General features: G+C 42.0%; 1 protein-coding gene across 1 annotated transcript in view; it reads right to left on the reverse strand.

The window, feature by feature from the left end:
- Positions 1–7,457: 7,457 nt before the first annotated feature.
- Positions 7,458–26,890, reverse strand: part of LOC116737496 (A disintegrin and metalloproteinase with thrombospondin motifs 15) — a 54,279-nt gene continuing 34,846 nt past the window's right edge. Inside the window, exons 6-8 of the mRNA XM_032590672.1 lie at positions 14,891–15,066; positions 10,311–10,486; positions 7,458–8,706 (exon numbers count right to left, since the gene is read on the reverse strand). Coding sequence (XP_032446563.1) covers positions 7,932–8,706; positions 10,311–10,486; positions 14,891–15,066 — 1,127 coding nt within the window. The 3' untranslated portion in view covers positions 7,458–7,931. The remainder of the gene's footprint in view (positions 8,707–10,310; positions 10,487–14,890; positions 15,067–26,890) is intronic.

Genomic DNA, 26,890 nt, shown 5'->3' on the forward strand with positions numbered 1-26,890 from the left:
CATGATAACAGGAAATGTCGCAAGAAGTTCTGAACAGATGGCCAAAGCGCACAGGATGGGTGGTGCGGTGAGTTTGGCTGAGGCAACGGAAAAAGAGGAAGTACGGGAACTTCCACTATGGTAAGCAGAAACAGGTTGGGGAATGTAGGGAATTTTTCATGAGAGACAGCAGATGTGAAGCAAGTCACGTAGACCAAACCTCCCCATACACACACATGGTGGAGAGATGCATAAAAAGGGGCTGAAAAGAGGAACCAGTTGTTCCCAGTCCGGCGGCGCAGAAGAAGAGACAACTCACAGAGGAGCAGATTGAGCTACGGACCGCACTTCAGAACCACAGGGGAGCTCGGACTTCACACCGCTAAGAAAGGACTGGGACCCATCGCCCCATCTCTGGTTCATTATTCGACCGTTGGTCTCGTCTCAACCCAGCAATTTCAAACTCTGCAACAAGACTTGGAGGAAGGACAAAGGTCCCTCAGGGATAAAGAACTGGGTTTTGCAAAAGGATTCAGACCTTTTCTGCTTTGCTTCCTTTCTGAGGAGGGTTTTTCCACACCAGGCAAAGACCTCAACCAAGGACGCAAGAAATTCCTGTTGCCAAAAGATCCACCATCACCGGGGTATGAGTTGAATCTGCTCATTGAAATTCCATTTCAGAACGTGCGACTTAAATTAGGGAAAGGAGATAGGGTAGTATGATTGTACATGTAAATCTTATTACACTGTTTTTGAATTATATACGATTGATTATTGATTTGTATGTCGCATATCCCTGCTTACGCTTGCTTAATAAATTTATATTATAAAATTCTGATGAGGTAGGTGGACATTGGAATTAATAGAGTCATTTAATCTTTGTCCAGTTCTTTTAATTAAGGTAAAACTAATGTACATGATTCCAGTAAATAGGAGGCTTCATAATTTCCTTTGGTGAGATTAAATAATGACCCTGGGACTTACATCTAAGTCACTAAACATAATCTAGCCGGTTCCAAGTGCAAGTTATGATTTAGAAAGTGGGCTACCGTTAACAGAAGTGGTTATTGGAATTATGCAGCTGCGAGGGCTACTCAGCTGATTGTTTCTTAACTGTAAAGGGTCATAACTTCTGGATTGGAGGTAGTTAGAGCTAGACGAATCACTTTCGCCACCAGTTTAAATAGATTATCTCTTATAGAGTACTCTTAGGGTAATACCCAGGACTCAGAGATTTTCCGGACCTGTTAGACGGAGAACTGGTCAGTAGGCAGCCCTGGGGAGTAGTGAGGAGTGGGCGGGGCTGACTATTGCAGGATAACCTTCAGTGGAGACCAGATTTTAAGTGCAGTCCAGTTAAGAGTTCAGCAGTCTGATGGCAAGTGGGAAGAAGCTGTTTCGGAACCTGGTGGACCTGCACCGGATGCTGCGGAACCTCTTTCCAGAGGGCAGCAGGGAGAACAGTCCATGGTGGGGGTGTGAGGGGTCACTGACGATGTTTCGGCCTCGGGACACGCAGCGCTGGGATGAAATGTCCTGAATGGAGGGAAGGGGGGCCCCGATGATCCTCTCTGCTGTCCGCACCACTCTCCTCACGTTCTTCCAGTCGGAGGCGCTGCAGCCTCCACACCACACAGAGAGGCAGCTGGTCAGAATGCTCTCTATGGTGCTTCTGTAGAACGTCTTGAGGATGGGCGGGGGCAGGTGTGCTCTTCTCATCCTCCACAGGAAATACAAACGTTTCTGTGCCCTCTTGACCAGAGACGTGGTGTTCACAGTCCAGGTGAGGTCGTTAGTGATGTGCACCCCCAGGAATTTGGTGCTGCTAACCACCTCCCGAGCTGTTGATGAGCAGTGGAGCGTGGCTGGGCTGGTTCTTCCTGAAGTCGACGATCATCTCCTTCGTCTTGTCAACGTTCAGGATCAGGCTGTTGTCTCTGCACCAGTCCACCAGCTGCTCCACCTCCTCTCTGTAGTCCAGGTCGTTGTCTCTGATGAGGCCCACCACCGTTTTGTCGTCCGCGAACTTCACGATGTGATTGGTGGCGAACCTGGGGGTGCAGTCGTGTGTCATCAGAGTGAACAGCAGAGGGCTCAGGACGCAGCCCTGAGGGGAGCCTGTGCTGAGGGTGATGACATCGGAGGTGTGTTGTCCGATCCGGACTGACTGAGGTCTGTCGGTGAGGAAGTCTAGCAGCCAGTTGCGCAGGGGGGTGCTGAAGCCCAGGTGTCCCAGTTTTCCTGCCAGATGCTGTGGGATGATTGTGTTGAACGCTGAGCTGAAGTCCAGGAACAACATCCGCACATGAGTGTTCTTCTCCTCCAGGTGAGCCAGGCTCAGGTGTAGGGCGGAGGAGATGGCGTCCTCAGTGGAGCGGTTTCGGCGGTAGGCAAACTGGAACGGGTCGAATGTGGGGGGGAGTCTGGAGACGATGTGTTCTTTTACCAGCCTTTCAAAGCACTTCATCATGATGGGAGTCAGTGCCACAGGCCGGTAATCGTTGAAAGAGGTGACTTGAGGTTTCTTTGGCACCGGAATGATGGAGGCAGTTTTGAGACAGGCTGGCACTGTGGCTTGGTCCAGTGAGGTGTTAAAAATGTCTGTTAGGACACCAGCCAGCTGACCTGCGCATTCCCTGAACACCTGCCCAGGTATGTTGTCGGGGCCTGGGACCTTCCGTGGGTTGACTCTTTTCAGAGTCTTCAACACATCGGCTGAGTCCAGGCAGAGTGCCTCCTCTTCCTGGTGGGGAACAGTTTTCTTTGCCGGAGTACTGTTCAGTGCCTCGAACCTCCCAAAGAAGTTATTGAGTCCATTTAGAAAGTCAGCATCAATTTCACCCACTGGGGGGGAGGATGGATTGTAATCTGTGATCGCCTTTATGCCTTGCCACATACTTCTGGTGTTGCTGGTGTCGTGGAAGAACTCCTGTATTTTTCGACTGTGGGTTCGCTTTGCTAACCTGATAGCACGGTTCAAGTTGGCTCTCGCTGTCCTCAGTGCCTCCTTGTCGCCAGACTTGAAGGCTGAGTTCCGTGCTTTTAGCATTTCCCGTACCTCCTTAGTCATCCAGGGTTGTTGGTTGGCCCGGGTGATAATGTTTTTAGTGATGCTGACGTCCTCTGTGCACTTGTTGATGTAGGCTGACACAGTCATGGCGTACTCATCGATGTTGATCTGGTCGTTGTAAGTGGCTGCTGCCTTGAACATCTCCCAGTCGGAGCACTCAAAACAGTCCTGAAGTGCCTCCATGGGCCCCTCAGTCCACACCCTCACCTGCCTCACTGTAGGTTTTGTTCTGATCAGCAGGGGCTTGTATGCAGGAATTAGCATAACAGATGGGTGGTCTGAAGAGCCAAGGTGGGGGCAGGGGGCTGCTCTGAATGCTTCTTTGATGTTGGTGTAGGCCAAGTCTAGAGTATTCACTCCCCTGGTTGGAAAATCCACATACTGGTTGAAGTGAGGGAGAACAGTCTTCATGTTGGCCTGGTTAAAATCCCCAGCAATGATGAAAACGCCCTCTGTGTGTGAGGATTGCAAATCACTGATGGTCTGGTAGAGAACACTCATAGCCTCTTTAGTGTTAGCACTGGGGGGCACATACACAGCAGTGATGCTAACAACAGTAAACTCCCTGGGCAGGTAGAATGGTCTGCAGTTAACAGTCAGAAGCTCGATGTCCGGGGAGCAGTAACTGGCGACAGTCATGGCATTTTTACACCAGTTGTTGTTGATGTAAATACACAGCCCCCCTCCTCGGATTTTACCGCTGAGAGCGCTGCTCCTGTCTGCGCGGAATGTAGCAAGCCCCTCCAGGCTAACAACGTTGTCCGGTATGGACGAGTTGAGCCATGTCTCCGTCAGAATGAGAGCGCAGCAGTTCCTCAACTCTCTCTTTGAAGACAGTTCTAGTTGCAGATGGTCTATTTTGTTGTCCAGAGAGCGGACGTTGGAGAGGAAGATGGACGGAAGCGGCGATCTGTGGGGGTTAGCGTTTAGCTTAGCTGTTAGTCCACTTCGACAGCCGCGCTTCCGCTGCCGGTCGCACCGCCTTCGCTTTCTCCTCCTCCGGCTAGTGCTGCTAGGCGAGTCCGCTGCGCTGTGGGCCGCTGGGTCTTGCCTCCGTAGCACTCCGAGGTCACGTAAACACTCCAGAGTAGTCGTATTTATGAGTCCGAAATCACTTGATGATCGTAATTCCAGCAGACGCTGGCGATCATATGCTAACTTACTGAGTGGATGCAAAGTTTGTAGCATTTTAGGCGGCGTATTTTGCTCAAATACTCGCAAGCTGTCGAGAGCCCATGCAGCCACAGCCATTTTGGGCGCCGCCATCTTGGAACCATGTATAGAAGAATGTTGATATCTTTTATAAATACAGTGTTTTGTGGTCAATATTATTTCACTATTTTATTAATGTGGGTTGCCAATTTGGATAAGGCTTCCTATCAAATTATAAGAATGATAGAAAGCATGCTAACAAAATGCTTCAGACCTGCAGCCCAGAAGTCGCTCTTTGGCTCATATATTAAATGATGAAATATTGCCCTGTTTGTTGTTTCATTCTTTTTTATTGCTTTCTAGGCTGTAATTTATTCACACATATGTACATTTATTATTATTGATACTTTAATTAAAGATGAGTTGTACAAGTTTATGACATGGAGGAAGGGAAGGGCGCCGGTGACATGTTAGCATACACCTCAGAAAGTATGTAGTTGCGCCCCTGGTGCTACATGTTTGAACTCTTTAGAATCAATCAAACTAACAGATTTCTTTTTTACTATGTAACAGCCTTTACTACAAAAGGTGAAGGAAAATATAGAAATCAGGAGTAATACATGGCTGAGTTTTCACATTTTTTAAACAAATTTAGGCTCTTTTTTTTTTTCCTTTGCTGCTCACATTGTCATGGTTGCTGGGCAACAACAGTTACGCTGAGGTGGAGGCTAGACCTGTCTGAATTCACAGCTTTTCTCTTCCAGCTGTCATTTATCCACGGCCTTCAAAGAATTCAGACCATGAATTCGGACATGGCTTACATTGCTGCTTCAGGACATGGATGATTTACTATAACTGATGAAAACATAAATTCTGCTCTCTAGTAGAAAATTCTAAATATCGGGTCATAGGTTTGTGACCTGAAGCTCAAGCATAGTTGGGTTATGGAGCAGGCCAATAATCTGATGAAAATCAATGTGTGAACAAGGATTAAACTATTGGCAACTTGGAGCAAAGCAACTTTGTTATTGGTTAATTTGTATTACATAGAGCAAACACTTTGCAACTCCAACTTTGCTACTGTATATTAGTGGTTTAAAGTGGACTAATAAGTGCACATTTAGCTCCTTAACTGTCGGTTCGATCCATCCATTTTCTTACACCCTTGTCCCTAGTGGGGTCGGAAGGTGCTGGTGTCTATCTCCAGCTAACGTTCCAGGCGAGAGGCGGCGTCACCCTGGACAGGTCGCCAGTCTGCCGCAGGGCAACACAGAGACAGACAGGACAAGCAACTATGCACACACACACTCACACCTAAGGAGAATTTTAGAGACCAATTAACCTAACAGTCATGCTTTTGGACTGTGGGAGGAAGCTGGAGAACCCAGAGAGAACCCACGAATGCACAGGGAGAACATGCAAACATGTGCAGAAAGACCCCGGGTCGGGAATCAAACCCAGGACCTTCTTGCTGCTAGCAACAGTGCTACCAACTGCACCACTGTGCAGCCCGTTAACTGGCGATGCCAAAATCACCAAAAACAGCTGAAAAGGTAAACCCAAATTAAATCAGCTGCTGTTCTTGAACAATTTGGAGTACATGCAAAAGCTTTGTTCTTTATGAAGATGACAAGCTAAATGTTCTATTTTTGCTGTTAAAAATACTTCAACTGTAAGTAGTTTGTAGATATTACGTTTGTAACACAAAAAAATATATAAATATTTTGCTTCACCCAAATTTTCATTTTTATTTCTTGTAAATGCACATTGAGTTTTGAATGTATAGACTAGGAAATACAATAAATCTTCTGCTCGTGGATTTCAAGACTGATCAAAATAGAGCAAAAAAGAAATGTCATTTTGGACATGTTTATTTTTGAGGATGTACAGGTGTTGTCCAACTGTGCCATCTGGAGTCTCCAAATGACACACTTGGACATCTGATATACAAACTTCAAATGACTGTAACTGCTCAGTGCTTCAACATACAGTCATCAGTGAGGCTCTAATGAAAGATAATGACCAGAGGAATCCTCCGACACATTATTACTGATAGTGGAAGTTACTTATAATTATATAAATAAAATAGCATATCTGTCAAGTTTTGGATTTGAGAAGACGGGAAACTTTTAGCAGGTTGCCGCCACTGTCAGAGTGGGGGAGGGATGGAAAGAGAGGTGGTTAGGGTACAGTCAGACCTCCTCCCCCCTCTGACGGTACGCTAACCCTCTTATCATTCCCCCCCTGCACCCTAGCGGTACGATGACTCCCTTCTCCTTCGTGCACCCCCAGTAGGTGGTGATGCAAGAAGATTAAAGAGAAGTGGACACGAAGAAGCCACAGACAGGAGCGGGTAGAAACCTGAGGGTATAATGACTGATGCTGTTAGTTCACAAACCAGATAACTTTAAAAGACTTGGTTTGCTTTATGTACTGCAGTACAAACATTACACCCCCCCCATCCCCCGCACTCTAGCTGGATTGGTAACCCCGCTCTCCTTTCATTCCCCCGCACTGTAACGGTACGCCTCCCCCTCCCTTTCCTCCCCTATTCTCGCTCTTCGGTACGCTCTACCCACTTCACTCTGACTGTAGCAGTGGACGACTAAAGTTTCCGGTATTCTCAAATCCAAAACTTGTCAGCGCTTTTACGGCCATAACAAGCCACTCCTGTGAGTTCTGAAGTTCTGCTGAAGAAACACATCCAGTTCTGACAACATGTCTCTCCGTTGGTGAGAAAAAGTCCTGTATACACCGTTATGCATGAGGGCGCACAGAGCCTGGCTTTGACGCAGCAAAGACGCACACATTACGCGTGGTTACACATGCAGCTGGTGGATTCATGTCAAAGCAAACCCAAAAATGCCTTATTTCCTTATGACAGGACACGTGTTGGCTACACATCAGTGGCTTTAGATTTAGTCTCCGAGTTGACCAGTCAGAAATATTCCAGAAAGAATACAGGCATGTCAAAACGAGCTCAAGTTGCTCTCTGGATATTACTGGCTCCGAAAAAGCCATTTCATAACATTATTGGTCTAATGAGGTGTCAATCAAAAGGGTGGGCTCTAGGCTGCCCAATAAAACCGTCGTAATGGACACCGGCAGAGTTTACAGAGGAGAAAAAGGCAGAGAATTCAGACAACCTAGATTTGTCCCATGGATGGGATGCCGCCAGTTAAGGAGTTAGAGTCTTAACATTTTTCTGGAAAATATACTTAACAGATGGATCAATCAAAAACTGATCTGACTGATGTCACATTAAGTTGGAGTATTTTTACTAGTCAGTCATTTGCACAAAGACCAGAAAGGACCAGTTACATGATTGTTCCATCAGTTCTCCAGTAACATGACAAGTAGCGAGGTTGATCTCACCAACCCTGATTTTTGGTATTAAAATTTCAGCCTGTGCCATTAAGACAAATTATTTAAGGTAGGGTTCTCATGTCTCACTAAACTGTATTGTCTGGAATGAAATGCACTCATGCGGACACAAGCATCATTCTGATAAAAATACAGAATAAAAAAAATACAGTAGACTAAATCAAAATTTGTGCCAGATGGGTTTAACATTTTTTGTCTTTAGTAAACAAATATCTTTCAATACAGTGGTGTATCTGAAACCCCATCACATACGGACTGTTTTCAAGAGTTCTTGCTCTTAACACAGCAGTGGAATTGTAACAATAATTTGAGAAGATTTCAATAAACCCCTAGAGTTTCTTTGGCACTAACATGATGTCAGGTTGCAAAGGTCCAGTTCCTGAGGCTTCTTCTTTCCAGAGCAGTGGTTTCTTGGCAGATTAAGTCCATTCTCAGTTGTGCAGCACACTGAACGTCTTTTAAAGCCTCTTCCACAGGACTTAGAGCACTGAGACCAGGTTCCTACGTTCCATATTGGACATGGATCCCCACAGGCTCTTACTGCTGCCGGCCTTTTAGTAATGTCACAATCAGTTGCAAGACGTCCTTCTGTGCTCTGACATTGAACGAACCGCTTCTGTAGACCATTTCCGCAAGTAACTGTACATGAATCCCACCCTGCTGTTTTCCAGTGACTAACAAGTCTCTTACCTATCACCTTATTCTTAATTACTGTATTTTTGCCATCGATCAAGACACTGTTCTGTGGCTTGTGGCTTTTCTCTTTCTGAAGAGTCTTTTCATCTTTATGCTCCTTTGACATGTAGAAGGAGTAGCGGATCCTGGGAGGAGTCATCTTCCCCACAGAGAGCACCTCTACAGTTAGAGGTTCTTGCAGAGGTCTGGTGGCCTGGAGAATCTCCACAGATGTAGAGGTGCCACTGTAGCGTAGCAGGGTGCCTTTAAGTAGAAGGTCTCGCTCTACAGCTGACACTACATAGTTGCCATTCAGAAGGTATTTACCATGGCGATTCTTCACAGCGAGGTAGTTTTCATCACTGACCATTCCTCTGTATCCCCGTTGGCGGATGTCAATATTAGAGGCTCCAGTGGGCAGCGTCACCACAAAGTTATAACCATTACTGAAAAGCAAGAAAGAACATTTTAAACATGACCTTTCCACATCTTACTAGTAAAAAATAAAACACTAAATGCTACGAATTATAGAGCATGTGAAGTGATTCAAGGAATTTCACCCAAAATAGGGCAAGATTTGTTCTAGACATTCAACTCCAGAGAAGATATGGAAACCTCTATTTGTTATAAATCTGTTGAAATCTAGACTCAGAAATCTGGATACAGAAAAAAGTCCAGGTCATGATAGGAATAGCTTAACAAAAACACATCGCTTTCTGCCAAGAAAACCAAGGGAGCAAAGAATGTCGACTATTTCCAAGGACTGCTCTGATGGTGTTCCAAAAAGACTGTTTCCTGTTATGCCATGTTTGGAAAAAAACACGGTAACACTTTATTTGACGGGGTGTGCATAAGGCTGACATGACACTGTCATAAACATGACATAACATCTGTCATGAACATGAAGGAGTCTTTATGAATGTCTATGACTGTTGTCACGAAGTGTCATTCGGCAAGTAATGACACTCAATGCAAAGTTGCTTTAAGAGTTGGATTAATAGTCCAAGTGCCAACTTTGCATGATTTTGTAAATGACAATTTAATACAAAGTTGGCTCTTTTAATGGACTTTCAATGCAACTTTTAAAATAACTTTGCATTAAAAGTGTCATTATTTACCGAATGACACTTCTGACAACAGTCATAGATATTCATAAAGTTCCTAGCAGGTGTTATGTAATGTTTATGACAGGTGTTATTTCAGTCTTATGCACACCTTGCCAAATAAAGTGTTACGAAAAACACTTGCTACATTGATCTAAACATGAGGCAATTTTGTGTAAATCAAGTTCTGCCACGCTTTTAGGTAGATTTCTTGTTTTGATGAGCTCCCGTACTTACTGTAATAGTGCATGTACATAAGGATCAATGATATGAAATGCCAGCATGGGGTGAATTAGTTTTCAGTGATATTACTGCCTCATTAAGATGTTTGTTGTGCCTTACTACATATATAAAATCAATACAGTGTGAACAAAAAAAGTTGTCAAACACCAGGTGGAATTTCTGCTGAACTACATAGGAGCGACTTCTCAGTGAAATTCTGGTAAAAATGTTGTTAAAGGGTTAATGGAGGAGCCATGTTATGACTTCCTGATGACAGAGTTTTTAAAGAGACAGAGACCCAATTTCAAAGTCAAAGTTTTTTCCAAGTCATATTTCAGAATCAGAATGCCTTATTTTGTTGTTGCCGTTTTCATCAGATTAGGTGAATTTATTTGATATTATATAGCATTTTTATAGCAACTGAACTTAACACGGTTACTCAATTATCCGTTAAATGGCAGTGTGCACTTGTAAAACACATCATGCTGTCCCTTCAATAGCTATCCAAACACAAGCAGACAGTTTTTAACTGCTTCCCTGATTAATGGTGGTTTTTACAGTTGTTATGATGTTGTTTTGCACTAATCTTATAATAACTTCACAAAACAGCTGCATTTATTCTGTGAGTAAATTACACCGATATTTATATTTTTACTGCTTATAGGCAATTGGTTGCACTGTGTTTGATTTAGGTGTATCAGAGTTCAGGAGGCTTGAATACTTACACAGGCTTTGTGAACATCCCTGAGATCTTCTTGCAGCTCTGGTTGTCCCCACCACACACACCACATTTGTCAAACTTCTTGTCAGAGTCCAGCTTGCCATCGCAGCCTGCCTTGATGCATATACCCTGAACACACACGGCTGAGGTGTCAGGGGAGCACGGCGTCCCATCCACAACCTGCCACATTCAGATCACCATATTCAAACGTTGTGATATTGTTTCAGTCTTCTGCCCTAAAGACACATGAATGAAACTTCATACACCTGAGAGGATGTACAGTACAGTAAGTATACACAAGACGCTGGCTAGCATTTTTACAACAACCCTGTTTCCTTGCTGAGTGTGTAAATTGTACTGACAGACTGCAGTTAAGTGGCTCTGGCTTGTGTGTCTCACTGCATGGAGTTGAAACTGCATCTAAAAGTCTAATAGCTGATATGCATCTATTCTGAATACAGTCCTATTAACTACAGAGTCCACTCTTTTAACCCTAACCCTAACTGGAAAATATTTGAAGAAAACCTCATTGCATTGTGAAAGAAGTCAGAATGTTATTTGCCTTAAATTTTAAAAGTCCCACACTCCTGTTAAACTTCCAGGTTTTTATTGAGCTAAAATTAAGACCATGATAAATCAGTTCAGAACTTTTGACTGTGATATTCTTTACAATTCAGGAAAAATAAACAACTTAATCAGAGAAAAATATATAAAAGATGACAAAAAACTTCAATGGCATGATTTCATAAGTCTTAAATTAAAACTTTGATTTAATTCCAGCATTTAGACTTTTTGAGTTCAAAACTGCCATCAGTGATGATCCTACTTCTCTGAGCCTCTCGAAAGATGGAGAAGCAAATGCACAAATTTGCTCCCAGCTGGTAAACTTGCTTCATTGTTCAAGCATCCATGACCACCCCTACACACATGCAAACTTGCACGCCTACACACAGTGGCGCAAAAAGTGGGTATGCACTATATGCAACGCATAGGAGAGCTGCTCTAGAGGGGGCGCAAAAACGATGTGGGGAATTTTTTTTCTAGTCAGCATTTTATGTACTTGACCGCTGTTTGTGTATGAAATGATCGATTTCATACACAAACAGCACTGATTAGGCGTCCCTCCCCTCCTGCCAGCCGCTCTCCCCTCCCGTACAGGTAGCTTGGGCAGCGGCCTTTCGAGAAAGTGCTGAGGCACATTTTTTTTCTTTTAAATTTGTAGTAATGCCTGGACAACAGGGAGCTAAAGATGGGGAGCAGATAAAAACTCTGGGGCAGAAAACGGAAGACGGGGAGGAAAAGCCAACACGAAGCTTTTCTTCGTGTTGGAGAGACGAAGAAAAGCTTTTCAAAGTGGTTGAAAGACAGTAGGTAAGTAATGTCAGTGTAACAACAAGAGAGTTGTAAATATTCAGGTTAGCTTAAGCTAGGCTACAATGACAGGCGGTTGTTTTCTCCGCCCGTATTGAACCAATACGGGACGCGATTTATTCCGTATTGCTATAAATGTCTGATAGACACACCAATCACACACATCTCAACAATAAGTGTTATAATAATGACCAAAACAAAACACGGGAAATATTAAGGTTAGCTAAATTGTCGTTGCGGGACCTAAATAAGAACTGACGCTGTTGTCATGGTTGCTTAGAGACTGACACTACGCAGCCGCGGTGAGCTGCTATCAACCCTCGTCTTTTTAAAATGTCCACCGATACGGACTTCTTCTACGGACACACAAGCCACAAGCTTTTACAGACGGTGGTCCGTAGAAGCAAAACCTCTGGCAAAAATAGAGACGGTAGTGGGAAAGAACAAATCATAAACATAGATTAATAGTAAATAAATACATATTGTGAATAGAAACCGTTTATTTTTTCAACATTAAAAACATTTGTTAGGATTGTGTATAGAAGAATGTTGATATCTTTTATAAATACAGTGTTTTGTGGTCAATATTATTTCACTATTTTATTAATGTGGGTTGCCAATTTGGATAAGGCTTCCTATCAAATTATAAGAATGATAGAAAACATGCTAACAAAATGCTTCAGACCTGCAGCCCAGAAGTCGCTCTTTGGCTCATATATTAAATGATGAAATATTGCCCTGTTTGTTGTTTCATTCTTTTTTATTGCTTTCTAGGCTGTAATTTATTCACACATATGTACATTTATTATTATTGATACTTTAATTAAAGATGAGTTGTACAAGTTTATGACATGGAGGAAGGGAAGGGCGCCGGTGACATGTTAGCATACACCTCAGAAAGTATGTAGTTGCGCCCCTGCATACACACACGCACACTGAAAGTTTGAACTGATCAGGGAGGCTAACTGTATCTGCATTTCAATTACAAATGTGCACAAAACGTCAACATTCTTCTGACATTGAAGATGCAATTTCACAATTGCTGTGTTTCCATTAAAATAAGAAACACAATTAAAATCACATGTGAGTAAGTTTGTTTAGGCGATAAATCAATAAAAACATGCTGCACCATGATCCTCCAATTACTTCCTGTCATCTTCTCCTTTTTTTGTGTCTATCAAGTGACTCCTGTGATGCAAAAAACTTTCTGCTGCAGTTTTGGAAATAAACCAATTGCAATAAAAACACCCACCTCATCATAGCACCATTTTCCATTTAGCAAATTTATTTGACAATTGTTAAATTGCACAATTATATGATCAATGGAAATGCCGCTGCTAAGAGTAATGGAGTTAATGTAACAATTCTCTATATTTAGACAAATGATCTGCAAGTCGCTTAGAGTTTTAAATGTTGCCAAATCTGTTTTAAAAAGACAACAAATACATTTTGATAAACATCTACTTTAGGAAATTTGTCATTATTTTATATAATCACAATTTTACGCCTGTTTTTAGGTCTTGAAATAAATAAAACATAAAACTTTTGAAAACAGAGGATGGATATGTTTTCTTCTATGTTGATAATTATGGAAAATAATAAAGAACATAGTTTACAACAAAATGACCAGACAAATAGATCTAAAAAATATTACTGGTACTTTTAGTGTCATTCTGTTATGGACGTACCAAGCAATCATTATTGAGAAAACCCCTGCTAAAGCATTTGTTGTAACCCAGTAAACCCTCGCTATAACGCGCTTCACCTTTCACGGCCTCGCTGCTTCACTGAGTTTTTTGTGCAGTTTTTTTTCACAGTGTACTGTGCTCTGCGTCCTGATTGGCTAAACAGTCTCCGCGCTTCTTCTCTACCTGTGCGCCAATAACGTTACGGTATTTAAATATACGTAATACAGCTTGGCAAATTTTGGCAAATATTTTTGCCCAGAAGAAAAAAGAGCAACAATAACTACCGATAACTATGTTCTCTCGAAAAAACACACCTGCACCACAGGCTTCAGAAGAAAAAGCCACTAGAGAGCGGAGTGAGGTCGCAGTGTCACAGTCAGAGGAACAGTGAAATACGCAAGTCACAATTTGTCCTACTGTACTTCGTATTGATGATTAAAATGATTAAAATACTGTAGTTATTTGTAAGAAAGCGTTCTATTTGTTAAAAAAATGTTTAGGCCTGAAAACAGGTTTTGTTCTTTGGTTTCAATGTAGAGTATTTAATTATGCTTTATAATAATTGTAAAAAATAAAGGTAACTACTTCACGGATTTGGCCTATCACGGGTTCTTTTCAGAACGCAACCCCCGCGAAAAACGAGGGTTCACTGTAAACATATATTTTAAAAATAGTAGTGTATTTATCAGTTTCAGCCAAGTGTCATTGCTGAACGTCCAAAGAGCCAATTGTGGCTTTGGAGCCATAGGTTGCAGACCCCTGGCGTAGGCTTAAGAAGTAAGCTTGAAGACAGAAGACTTTCCAAAGAAAACCTCCAGGTTTGGCTAAAATTTTACTAAGCTTTGCTGGAGAATGTGTCTGGTGAGACCAGACTGAACATTTTGGGTTATAATTGCAAAAGGTATGTTTGACACAGACGCAGCATCAAAAGAACACTATGCCTACAGTGAAACATGATAGAGGCAGCATCATGCTCCGTGGTTAGTTTTTGGTTTTGACTCAAATCTTTAATGTGTCTGCTAGAAAGTTCAGGATGAAGCAAGATTTAAATTTTCCAGCATCACAGTGAATCCAAATTACCAAAATATTTGCTTCCCCAGAAAAAAATATCACATCTGGATCTTCCTAACCAGAGAAATCCAACACCAAAAAGAGGAAAATCATCTGAGATCTGCAGTCAGGAAATGTCTTCATAATCTGGTAGAGTTTTGCCAGGTAGCCTAAAAGACCAGAGTAGATGGATATAAAAACTCCAGATGTAGCAAAATGTGCACTTATGCCACTATTGTTGCTTTTTGTTTTGTATGTTTACCCTTTTTTCTCCAAACAGACTTTTTCACAGTATTTTATCTTTTGATTTGTATGGCTAGTCCCAATATATATAACACATTTTCATACGTCTCAAAAACCTGGAATTTTATCAGTGGCTTGTTGACAAAAATGAGAGCTGGAGTATTTCTATGAAGGAGATACAATCAAACAGTGAGCCTTCCTGGGCCAAGTGTTTGAATGGCTGTGGGCAGACCTTTGGTGAAAGAACATAGAAGTATCCAGTTCCATTGGCTCGGCAGATAAGCTTGCACTTATCCTTAGGAGAGATGCCGGAATACTTAGGAATCCAAACCACACTGGATCCCAGTCTGCTAGTGTTCAGGTTTAAGCCGTTGAATGCCTCACACTGCTCCTCGCGGAAACGTTTGCCTGGAGTAAGAAAAACAAACAAAAAATGCACAAAATCTTTGCATTAACTAAAAACTTAATCTATGTAATCAGATGAACTGGGGCAGATTTTACAAACAGCATGAATAAAGATTAACCTGATGCTTTCATGAATATTGCTTAACTTTGCCTTAACAGAATTGGTAAAACTCCCCATTAACAAACTGCTGAAATATTCAAAAAGTACTTCCGAAGTTTAAATAATATTGAATATATCTTCACGTTAATGTAATTGCTATGGCCTTTGAATTATCAAAGCAGACAAAAACTGCTTTGATTTGATTAAAAAAATAATATTTTTGTGTCTGAGAAAAATGACCAAACCAGTCCAATGCAGAGCCAGACGTACCAGCAAGAACCTTTAACCAAAATAACAAAGTTGAGTGGTTGACAGTATCAAGGGTGTTGCTAAGATGAAATAAAACTAACATAGAACATGTTTCTGCATCAGTAGACACTGTGGTTTACATTTACTAAAAGATTGTCTGAAATGGATTTGAGATCTGCAGCCAACAGAAGCAGAGTGACATGGGTTCTACAATGTTTTTCTAGGACAATTTGGAGATAGGACAAAATTTACAAATCCGGATGGGTCCGTGTATTTTCAGGCAGTACGTTTTTTCGTTTATTAAACCAAAATCAGAAATCGGACAACTACTCGACTCGTTATCCGATTTCCCATTTAGTGCACAAAATGGAAATGGAAAAAACGGACAACGAGCGCTCAATTTAAATTTTTATAATTTCATTTTTGATAAGCGGTCTGATCCGTAAGTTCTCTCTGTCCAGCTTTCACACATAGACATCATACAGGCTGCAGACAGACAAGCTTGTTCATATCAGGCTGTCTACTGTAGTATTTTCTGCCAGCCACCAGTCAGTTCAAATACTGTGAGAAACAAACAATACCGGACATCTGGCCACTGAGAAAAATGGTTAGCCTGAGTTTTTATTTTGAAAAGACACAGCTCAGGGGCGTGGCTTTCCACACCATCCTGTAGCCATACCTGTCTCGTCTCCGGACCAGCAAGATGGCCTCCATTGCACTGTGCTACCAGCAGTGGTAAATAGAGCTAAGTACACTATTAAATTGTCACAAAAAGTTGTTTTTAGACTAGAAAGTAGTCCTCATCGCTTTCACCTATCAACTTAGTGAATCCACAATTAGGCTTCTTTGAAATGTGCTCTGGAGTTTTCGGAGCAACGTAGCTCTGCTAACGGGGCCAGGCGGCTCCAGGCTCAGCGGGCGAGTGGAGTGTGTTCTCCCCTTAACCACGGCCTGATCTCAGCAAGTCACCTTGTCGTGTTCCGCTGCTTGTTGTCCGTTCGTAGCGGCTGAAAGTTTGATATGAAGAATTTAATGTGTTTGTATATATACCGTTTGACACGTGTATCAAAATATAATATCCCTCTCTGGAGATTTTTATACTTCTGAAGATGTTAGTATCTTCTAAACCTTGACACAATGTTTTCTTCCAATACCTGTTACTAATATTCCCTTCCTCTGATTTTTTTTTTTAGTTTGTAAATTCATATTTTTGTGTATGTGAAATATACACTTCCCTTCAATTGGCTTCTTGCGTGCAGTGTGAACTTTTTAAAAATTATTATTTATTTTTTATTGTTTCATACAGGCGGCTCTTCAGGAGGAGAGGCCACAGCTCCAGGTTTGGATGCAGTTTCCCAGAATCTCCCAGTGATCCTCTTGCTCCTCCTGACATCGTCTTCTTCACTGTCTCCTCATCTTGTATATACTTAGATTAAAGGAATATTTGTTCATGATTCGTCAAACATGCTTGTATGTTAATGTAATAAATACTGTATATTTTTATGAATACATTTTAGTCCTGTTTATTTTATAAGATATAAGTTTATCATCAGTTTACTGATAAGAGAAAATAAGTTTGGTAAATGTCTAGTAAGTATTGTAAATAAATCCTCCAGTTATAAAGCACCAACTGGCTGGATACAGGCTGAAAATTTTTTATATGTATATGTATACATACATATTATATGTAATAATTATTTTGCTTCTTGCTTATCCAGAGCAAAGGAATAATGGAGAGAATCAATTCAAAAGTTATTTGTTATGTTCAATCGAGACCAATAATTTATAAGCAAATCTCATGAAGGGGGCAAAGGTTTTCATATTTTGTTGGACAGTCATACTTCACTGATAAAAGTGTGAAAAAGTATCATGTGGTGATAAACCACAGAAGAGAACCTGGGCCCCTTAACATTTAGCTAACACCAGCATTATTATTTCTTTAGATTAAAGTCAGTATTCTGACTTTTTTCCATGGCACTAATTCTATTCCTAGATAATTATTTATTTAGCTGAGCTTTTAATAATCTCATAGCATTGGCGCATTATTTCAAACTTTTCCTACTTGGTAGATATGGGAAATAGCTACATTTTTATTGTATCTTTTGCATAATCATATTTTTCTCCATGTGTGTTCGTGACGTAACATTTTATAATCGTTAAATGTGCAGCAAAAATTAGTGGTGGTAGAGGGCCGCACTGGGTTCAACTCGGGGAATGTTTTCTGTCTGACGCGAGTTTCAAACCAACTCCAGGTCACGTCTTTGTTCAATCAATGGTTGATTTATGTTTAGATTTTCTTGCTTTGAACGTTGAGACAAGGACTGAGACACAGACTGACCAGGTCAATAATGCATAACAGCTAACATAATTCGATAAGGCAACATAACCCGGTCAACAGAAATTATGACGACCCCGCAAACCCAACTTCCTGATACATACAAAGCCAGTGCGCCAGTAACCTGCCATTCATACCTGGTGATGGTCACGCCCACATAGACACACCCACCAGGGGCGCTGCCAGGAATCTTGGGCCCCATGACAAAAAATTTAATTGGACCCCCCCACGCAGCTGCTGTTACAATTTTTTGAGTCTATCTGACCTATCAAAAGTGTCACAATTTTAAAGGCTTGCAACTGTCTTGCTTTCTTTGTTCCAATACTGATAACTAGCACAATATTTACTGCTCATGAATTTTATATGCAACAGTCCACATACAGTATGCAAGTAGGTTGCTTAAATTTGTTCTATTAGTTTTAGATTACTGAAATGTCTCTCCCCACCAGTAACAGTCATAGGCAACATGCAAAATATACATGAAACAATCCAGACTTCTCATAAAATGCTTTGTAGTTGCATTTTATTCAAGCTGCAGTATATAACTTTAATAAAAAATATGTTTTCTCAATATTTGTTAAAGCTGTCACCATGTTGTGACAGTTTGTTATGAGACAGATAATCTGTGAAAACAATCAATCTCCTCCACCTGCTCCCTGAATTACTATTGTAACGTTCTGGCCAAAACAACCAATCAGAACCAGTAGGAGGGTCTTAGCGCTGTCAATCAACTCATTCACTCACTGCTAGGCCTGTTGCGATAAACGGTAAATCAATTAATCGTACGATAAATTAAAACTATCGACGTCATTTTAATTATCGGCATTATCGTCTATTCCGGCCTTTTTCTCTTTCTGTTAATGACACCGAATGAAAAAAGGCTCAACTCCGGTGCTCTCCACTGACTCCTCCCTTCCTCATTTCCTTAGTGTAAAGCCCAGCGCACACTATCTTATCCTACACGATCTTAGAGCTGTCGGCCGATTGTCGGCCCATTTTCAAAACCTGAGACCACACATTAGCCGACAGAAATCCTAGGTATAACGGTTCGATCGGATTCGTTCCTGCCGTGTGGTTTCCAACAATGGGCACAAAATAATGGCTACAAGTCCAGTGAACTAATTTTAAAACTGGGCATTAATCAATGCTTTACTACAATCTACCTGCAATGCATGTTGCTAGTGTCAGCGTAAAGTCCTGACTGAATGAAAATCATTAGAACCTAACGAAGAACAGCTGAAAAGTTACCGGGTTTATCAACTGCGGTAGCAATTTCGCTCCAACTCCTCCTCTTGTCATTTCTATATTCTTTGCATGTTGAATAAACATTAATGTTGTTTCCACATATCATCTCCGATGTCCGCTGGACTTCGGGTTGCGCCGTGTCAGCTGTTTGGGATTCCCCTCCGTAATTTCAGAAAGCACGAGGAGAATCCGCGCTTTCTGATTGGCTGCCTGTCACATTCAAGAGGCTGCGTTAAAGCGCCCAGTCGGGGAAAACCCCTGATTTGGATCGGAGCGGCCACGATGATCTACCGTAACACACCACGCAATCTTAGAAAGACCAACGTTCTAAGATTGTTGTAAGGGGAAAAATAGCCGCAAAAAATCGTGTAGTGTGAAATATTGCATCAGGTAGTCGATGGGCCCATCTTCTCTATTTAAATCTAATTATTACTGAAGGGCAACATAGTATACAGACTTCATAATCTGCACTCTTTTGGTTGAATGCAGTATTTATTTCCACTTTGGCTTTATGTTGTTTAGTTTTTTTTTTCAAGTGAGTTTTTTGTTAATGGAGACTGAGAATCCATTTTATTTTTGTTTGTTTTGTTTATTTTGTTTATCAGCTCAAGTGTTAAGTGTTCTTTTGAAAATAAAGTATATCTATCTTTGGCAGGAAATCGCCTGCATTATTACGTCATTTCCATTAAATCAGTGTAAAAAGGTCTTCAAACAATATTATCGTTTATCGCAATAATTTTTGAGACAATTAATCGTTGAGCAAAATTTGCTATCGTGACAGGCCTACTCACTGCTAAATGTGCTAATGGCGGAGAAACAACTTATCATTAAGTTAAGCTTAGGGATGAGCAGCTAGTGTTATAGTACCCGAGACCGGTCTTGGTCTAAAGACCATTTTTTGATGGTCTCGGTCTCAGGAGTTGAGGACTCGGGATTTTATTTCAAGACCAGTCAAGACCGCAACTGTGGAAGTATCACTGAACTTACAGCATACTGTCCAGTTTATTTGTTAACATCTTTGTTTTCACTGGATGCAAAATGCACCGACTAAACTCCAAGCAATAACATGACTTACCAATTACATGTTTGTTACTCTTCCACTCCCCACCTTTCACTCGCACGCAGCGCTCCAAGACATGCGCAGTGGGTTTTTTTGAGCGGCAGAAGATGTTTGTCTAATCATCAGTAATAGAATTGCGCTGCATATTTCATAAGAAATCCGATGGCGACAGCTAATTCAGCAGTGCTTCACTTTCACAGACGGTGGGGACTACGTCTAACTTTTTTGTCACTTAGAAAGAAGCTCAAAGAAAGGTAAGCTCCATTGACGTGATGTTAGCAAAGCTAGCTGTACAGAGACACATAAGCATTTGTGATGAAAAAAAAGTCACTCACTGTGCTGAATTATTGTGTAAAGGTGTTTACTAACGTGTCGCATATATGGGACAACACTGTGTCCAAAAGTCTGCAAACTAGTGATGTGACATTCATGAACGATCTGATTCTTCTGAACAGCTCTTTACTAAGAAGATAGGACTGGAGCCTCACTGAGAGCCGTACTTTGTTTTTGTAATGCTCTGCACACACTGCAGTAGCTATCATTATTCCATTTAATTATATAATTGATATTTATTTAATTAGCAAATAAAAAATACAAGAACGAAAGAACACACAGAGCATGTGCATTGCTCATTGATTGTTTTCGTGCAAATGTCTGCCTTCCAGTGGTGGAGAAAGTACTCGAACCTTAAGTAAAAGTACAAATAAACAGACAAAAATGTACTCTAGTAAAAGTGAAAGTACCACATTAACATTTGTACTTAAGTAAAAGTAAAAAAGTACTGGCTTTTAAAAATACTTCAGTATTAAAAGTAAAAGTGTTGCAGGTCTCGGGTGGAGGGACAGGCAAACAGATGCAGATAACCTGTTTTAACAGGAAAAGAACAAATGAGCCACAGGAGACGGTGTTGCTGTGCTGGTAGCTCTCATCCGAATTTAATCCAGATTATAACAATAAAGTCATCATACAACCCTGAAAATTGTGACTATACATTCACACTTCCACTAGTTCCTCTATAACACAACACCAGCTTATTACTATATCAGGAATTGTAAATAAATGCACCTTACAGGCGGTTATATAAAACATACGCATTCTTCGCGTACCATCTGAGGAAATCCTCCGAGCAGCTAACCGAGAGCTTATTAGCAAACCGCATAATGACGACATAAAATAACACAAACCAAATACACAGGGGACCAACGTCGCGACACTTAGTAGAACGACCATGTTTATTACGTAACAGTTTTCAGTTTAGACCTGGACCAACCTGTTTTAACAGGAAAAGAACAAATGAGCCACAGGAGACGGTGTTGCTGTGCTGGTAGCTCTCATCCGAATGGAAGGGAGCTTCCTCGACACCGCAATGATGCACCGTCAGTCCCGCAAGAGCCCGCTTCTGCCATCTAGCGGCGCACCCGTGTTACTGCGTGACATTGCTCCCCAAAACCTCAAAACAACTAAGATCACAATTTAAACTAGGAGGGCCAGGTTTTCGATTTCTCGCTGGATGGGCCAAAACAAGGCCACAAGACCCTGTCCAAACTGACCTTTGTGCGCCAGTAATGGCTTTATTTACAGAACAATAGTGCTTGATGAAACCAGATTATAGGATGCAGGCTAAAGTTCTTCAGGTCAAATGTAAAACGACCCTTATCTGGTCATTACCGGGGTAATTACCGACCTCCCCCCTGAAAGTCCTGATAGAGGGTCAAAAGACCCTGATTACAAAAACTGAGATTAGCATCCCTTCTTCAATTGTGAATGTGGTCGTTGACCGTCAGGCCAGAAGGTAGGGATGTGAATAGTCCATGTTGGGGGTGGGTATCTATGATATCTACAACTAGTCAGTTTAGTTTTAGTTTTGAAGCATACATGAAGTGTTTTTGGAGAGATGTGACCTTTTGCCAAATGTACATAGAGTTTGCAAAACATACAATCTGTTTCAAGAAATGTGCAAAGGTTTTTCTAAAAGAAATTAGTAATGTTTTTCTTTGAAATAAAGCTAAGAGGGTATAAAATGACAGTTCAGAAATAAACTAACCAAATCAACCTCAAAAAAATAAAAGGGTCTTTCGACCCTGGACAATCTCAGGGTCAAAAGACCCTGATTACAAAAACTGAGATTAGCATCCCTTCTTCAATTGTGAATGTGGTCGTTGACCGTCAGGCCAGAAGGTAGGGATGTGAATAGTCCATGTTGGGGGTGGGTATCTATGATACCTACAACTAGTCAGTTTAGTTTTAGTTTTGAAGCATACATGAAGTGTTTTTGGAGAGATGTGACCTTTTGCCAAATGTACATAGAGTTTGCAAAACATACAATCTGTTTCAAGAAATGTGCAAAGGTTTTTCTAAAAGAAATTAGTAATGTTTTTCTTTGAAATAAAGCTAAGTGGGTATAAAATGACAGTTCAGAAATAAACTAACCAAATCAACCTCAAAAAAATATATCCTGATAGAGGGTCAAAAGACCCTGATTACAAAAACTGAGATTAGCATCCCTTCTTCAATTGTGAATGTGGTCGTTGACCGTCAGGCCAGAAGGTAGGGGTGTGAATAGTCCATGTTGGGGGTGGGTATCTATGATACCTACAACTAGTCAGTTTAGTTTTAGTTTTGAAGCATACATGAAGTGTTTTTGGAGAGATGTGACCTTTTGCCAAATGTACATAGAGTTTGCAAAACATACAATCTGTTTCAAGAAATGTGCAAAGGTTTTTCTAAAAGAAATTAGTAATGTTTTTCTTTGAAATAAAGCTAAGAGGGTATAAAATGACAGTTCAGAAATAAACTAACCAAATCAACCTCAAAAAAATATATCCTGATAGAGGGTCAAAAGACCCTGATTACAAAAACTGAGATTAGCATCCCTTCTTCAATTGTGAATGTGGTCGTTGACCGTCAGGCCAGAAGGTAGGGGTGTGAATAGTCCATGTTGGGGGTGGGTATCTATGATACCTACAACTAGTCAGTTTAGTTTTAGTTTTGAAGCATACATGAAGTGTTTTTGGAGAGATGTGACCTTTTGCTAAATGTACATAGAGTTTGCAAAACATACAATCTGTTTCAAGAAATGTGCAAAGGTTTTTCTAAAAGAAATTAGTAATGTTTTTCTTTGAAATAAAGCTAAGAGGGTATAAAATGACAGTTCAGAAATAAACTAACCAAATCAACCTCAAAAAAACATGAAAAAAGTGTAAGCAAAAGAGCCATTGACCGTCGGGCCAGAAGGTGGGAGTGGAAAATGCTGTGGAGTATAAATAGGGGACTGCTTCACTGTAGTCCACATCACTGTAGTCCACATCACTGTAGTCCACAAGAAACAAAATGCAGAAGAGGCTCTCCGCTCAGCAGGCATTGGAACTGATTCAGAGCAGTGCCAGCCCTTGGGATTCAGATGGAGAAGACATCAACCTTCAACTGGATTCGGACTCTGAGCTGTCTTCAGGTTAGATTTCTCAACCTACCTAATATATTTTCCTGACTATTTCTTATTTAGAACAAAACAAAAAGTTAATTTGAAATTGTTTATCTTGCAGATGAGGAGACTCTCCCTCCACCTCCACCACAAAAGAGAGCTCGTTTGGGGAGTGAGCCGTCAGAGACAGCGAAAGATGGCACAGTGTGGCGTGAACAGCAAGTGGGGACACATCTCCATGTCACTCCTATAGAGCCATACGCCACAGATGGAGAGCCAAGCGCTAAGGCCAGACGAAGTATCCGGAGTCGCCTTCAGAGCTTCCTCTGTTTCATCACCATTGGCATGCTTCGTAGCATTCAAGAATGGACTACTCAACATGCACGTCACACTGAGCAGCAGGATTGGTTCATGGGTCTCCCGGAACTAATGGCATTTATTTCCGTCGTCATCTTGCGGGGGGTGAACAAAGTACCATCACTAGGTGACAGCTGGTCAGCAAACCTGGGAAACCCAAGGATCATTGCAACTATGGCCCGAAGCCGCTTCAAAAACATCATGCGACACCTACGTTTTGATGACATGCTTACACGCAGAGAGCGAGCGGAGACCGATAAGTTTGCTGCAATCTCCGATGTTTGGGGATCGTTTGTCACCAACTGCATCGCATCCTTCAACCCTGGTCGACACATCACTATTGATGAACAGCTTTATCCATCAAAGACTCGCTGCTGTTTCCTGCAATACATAGCAACAAAACCGGACAAGTTTGGCATCAAGTTTTGGGTGGCTTGCGACTTGAAGTCAAAGTATATCTGCAATGTCTTCCCATATCTCGGCAAGGACCCCAGTCATCCCAGCGGGGAGAGACTGTCCGAGTCTGTAGTGATGAGGCTGATGGAACCGTTCATGGACAAGGGCAGAACTGTAACCATGGACAATTTCTTCACATCACTGTCACTTGCACAACGACTGCTTAGCCGGAAAACCACTATCCTCGGCACAATCAACAAGAGACGCCGGGAAATTCCTCAATCCACTTCACAGACGGATCGCACTGCATTCACCACTCAGGTGTTTTCAACCACTGGTGCCACGCTGACGGTGTATGCGCCCAAAAGGAAGAAGGCCGTTTACATTCTCAGCAGCATGCACAGCGTGGTTGAGACTGAGGATACCACCAAAAGGAAGCCAAACACGGTCACGGATTACAACAAAACAAAGTGTGGTGTGGATGTGATGGACCAAATGGTGCGGGAGTACAGCGTGCGTGCAGGAACACGGAGATGGCCAGTTGCGGTGTTCTACAATATGATTGACATGGCAGCACTGAATGCACATGTGCTGTATCAGGCATGCTTTGGGGTGAAGGAGAGACGGGTAGACTTCCTTGTTGAACTTGCTAAAGAGTTGGGTAACTTTCATGTGAATGAGAAGAAGGCACACAAGGAAAAACTGCTTCGGGAACAACCTTCCACACCCAGCCCAGGCAAAAGGGCGAAGTGTCAGGTCAACCATCGATGCAAGACCGATAATGCGACTGTGAGATGCGTTGACTGCTACAGGTACACATGTGGCAAATGCACCAGGGTCATACCCTGGCAGTGCCAGGTATGTTCTGACAGTGCAGACGGACTGTGAGTGCTGAAATGCCAGTCACACAAGGACATGCCACTCAGCCCCCCATGTGCCTAGTGTAAATATGTGTGGAATTGTTTTATTTCTTGTATTTTTTGTGTCGTTTTTAATGACAAGAATAAAACGCATTTAACCAAATAACAGTTGTTCTTTTGTATATTTCTCATGCTAGAATTTCAGTCCTCTTGACTTAGACACAAATACTTCTGGTCATTGCTCACAGCTGTACCTGGCTGTAAAATGTCTAATTCTCCATTTAAAATATTATAATGAATTCATTGAGCTTGGGTGCGCCAGTAATGGCCTTATTTACAGAACAAAAGCGCCTGTTGAAAACAGTTAATAGGATGATAGCTTAAATCCTTCAGGCCAGTTGGACTATCTCCAGACTGAATAGGTATATGTCACAATGGACAACCTTCAGCCAATTGTACAACTGTGATATGCGTTGAGGCCATTACCAAGGTACTTAAGGGTACTTAGGCCATTTGGCCATCTCTAGCCTGAATATGAGTGTTGTCTACGTGGGCAACCTTCGGCCCTTCTAGTGTCCACCAAATGTGACCACACTTTGTGGGGGTCACACACTCCCCAACAAAGAAATTGACTCCTAGCATTAAAGAAAACATAAAACTTTCAGTCTTGAACTTAAACCCCCCTACAAATATTGCATCTTGAACTTCGGGGTTTTTTTTTTTTTTTTTTTATATAGATATATTCATAGGTGTATTAGTATTCGTTTCAATATGTGAAGGAAGGGACAGTGTATGGAATCATGACAGGATAAGATAGTGATATGTATGGTGTATGACAGGGTATGTAATGTGTTGCTGGGACAGAGGGTATTCCCCATGGTAGAAATGCTGGTGTCCCACAAAGTCCAATAGTGTTCACTGACCCCTGAGGCTGGTAAGATGGCTGGCCAAGGTACTCATATGTCGTTGGGGGCCTCCTCTCTCGCGCTGATCGCCTGGCCGATTGACACTGGGGTGAGGTAGGTCGGTCGTCATTGGCGTCCCATATGGCTGGGCCATCTTCCTCTCCAGTGTCCACTTCATCATCATCTTTTGCTACTTGTACATAGTCATTGCCACCTGCCCATTCCAGCTCCTGCTCACTGGACTGATTTTCCTTCCTCATCACAGGCTCCTCTGCTGTGGGCGTAGGCTGCAGTCTGGCTCCCCCTGGTGGTGTAGTTTCCTGAGTCGATTTGCCCGGGGATGGGGAAATCACTGCTTGTCTCTGGGGCATGTGGGGAATCATGGTGGGAGATCTGTGTGATTCAGCTGATCTGGACACTCTTAGCCAGTATTGTGTTCTGGAAATACCATCATCAGAGTCAGACGAGTCACTTTGTTGGCATGGTTCTCTCCTTCCATGCTGTTCTGTTTGACTCTTTCTCCTGCGTCTCCCTCTGGTTGCTGCTTTGTTTGGTAGCTGTTCATGTATGCCCACAGGCAAATCAGTTACAAGGTGGAGGAGATTTCTGTGAAGGGTACGTGTTTTACTGCAACCCGTTTCGGGACATACTTTGTAAACGGGGCTTTCATTCACCTGTTCTTTGACGACATGCACTGTTTGTTCCCAATAGGACCTCAGCTTTCCTGGCCCTCCTCTTTCACCCATGTTACGAACCAAGACCCTGTCACCGGGCTGCAGAACGACTCCCTTCACATGACGGTCATACTGCCTCTTGCCTCGTGCGCTGGACTGCTGGCTGTTCTGACCTGCTATTCTGTAGGCCTCTCTCATCCTCGCAGCCCATTTGTCTGCATATTC

This window comes from Xiphophorus hellerii, chromosome 18, assembly GCF_003331165.1.
Source record: "Xiphophorus hellerii strain 12219 chromosome 18, Xiphophorus_hellerii-4.1, whole genome shotgun sequence".
Classification (NCBI taxonomy): domain Eukaryota; kingdom Metazoa; phylum Chordata; class Actinopteri; order Cyprinodontiformes; family Poeciliidae; genus Xiphophorus; species Xiphophorus hellerii.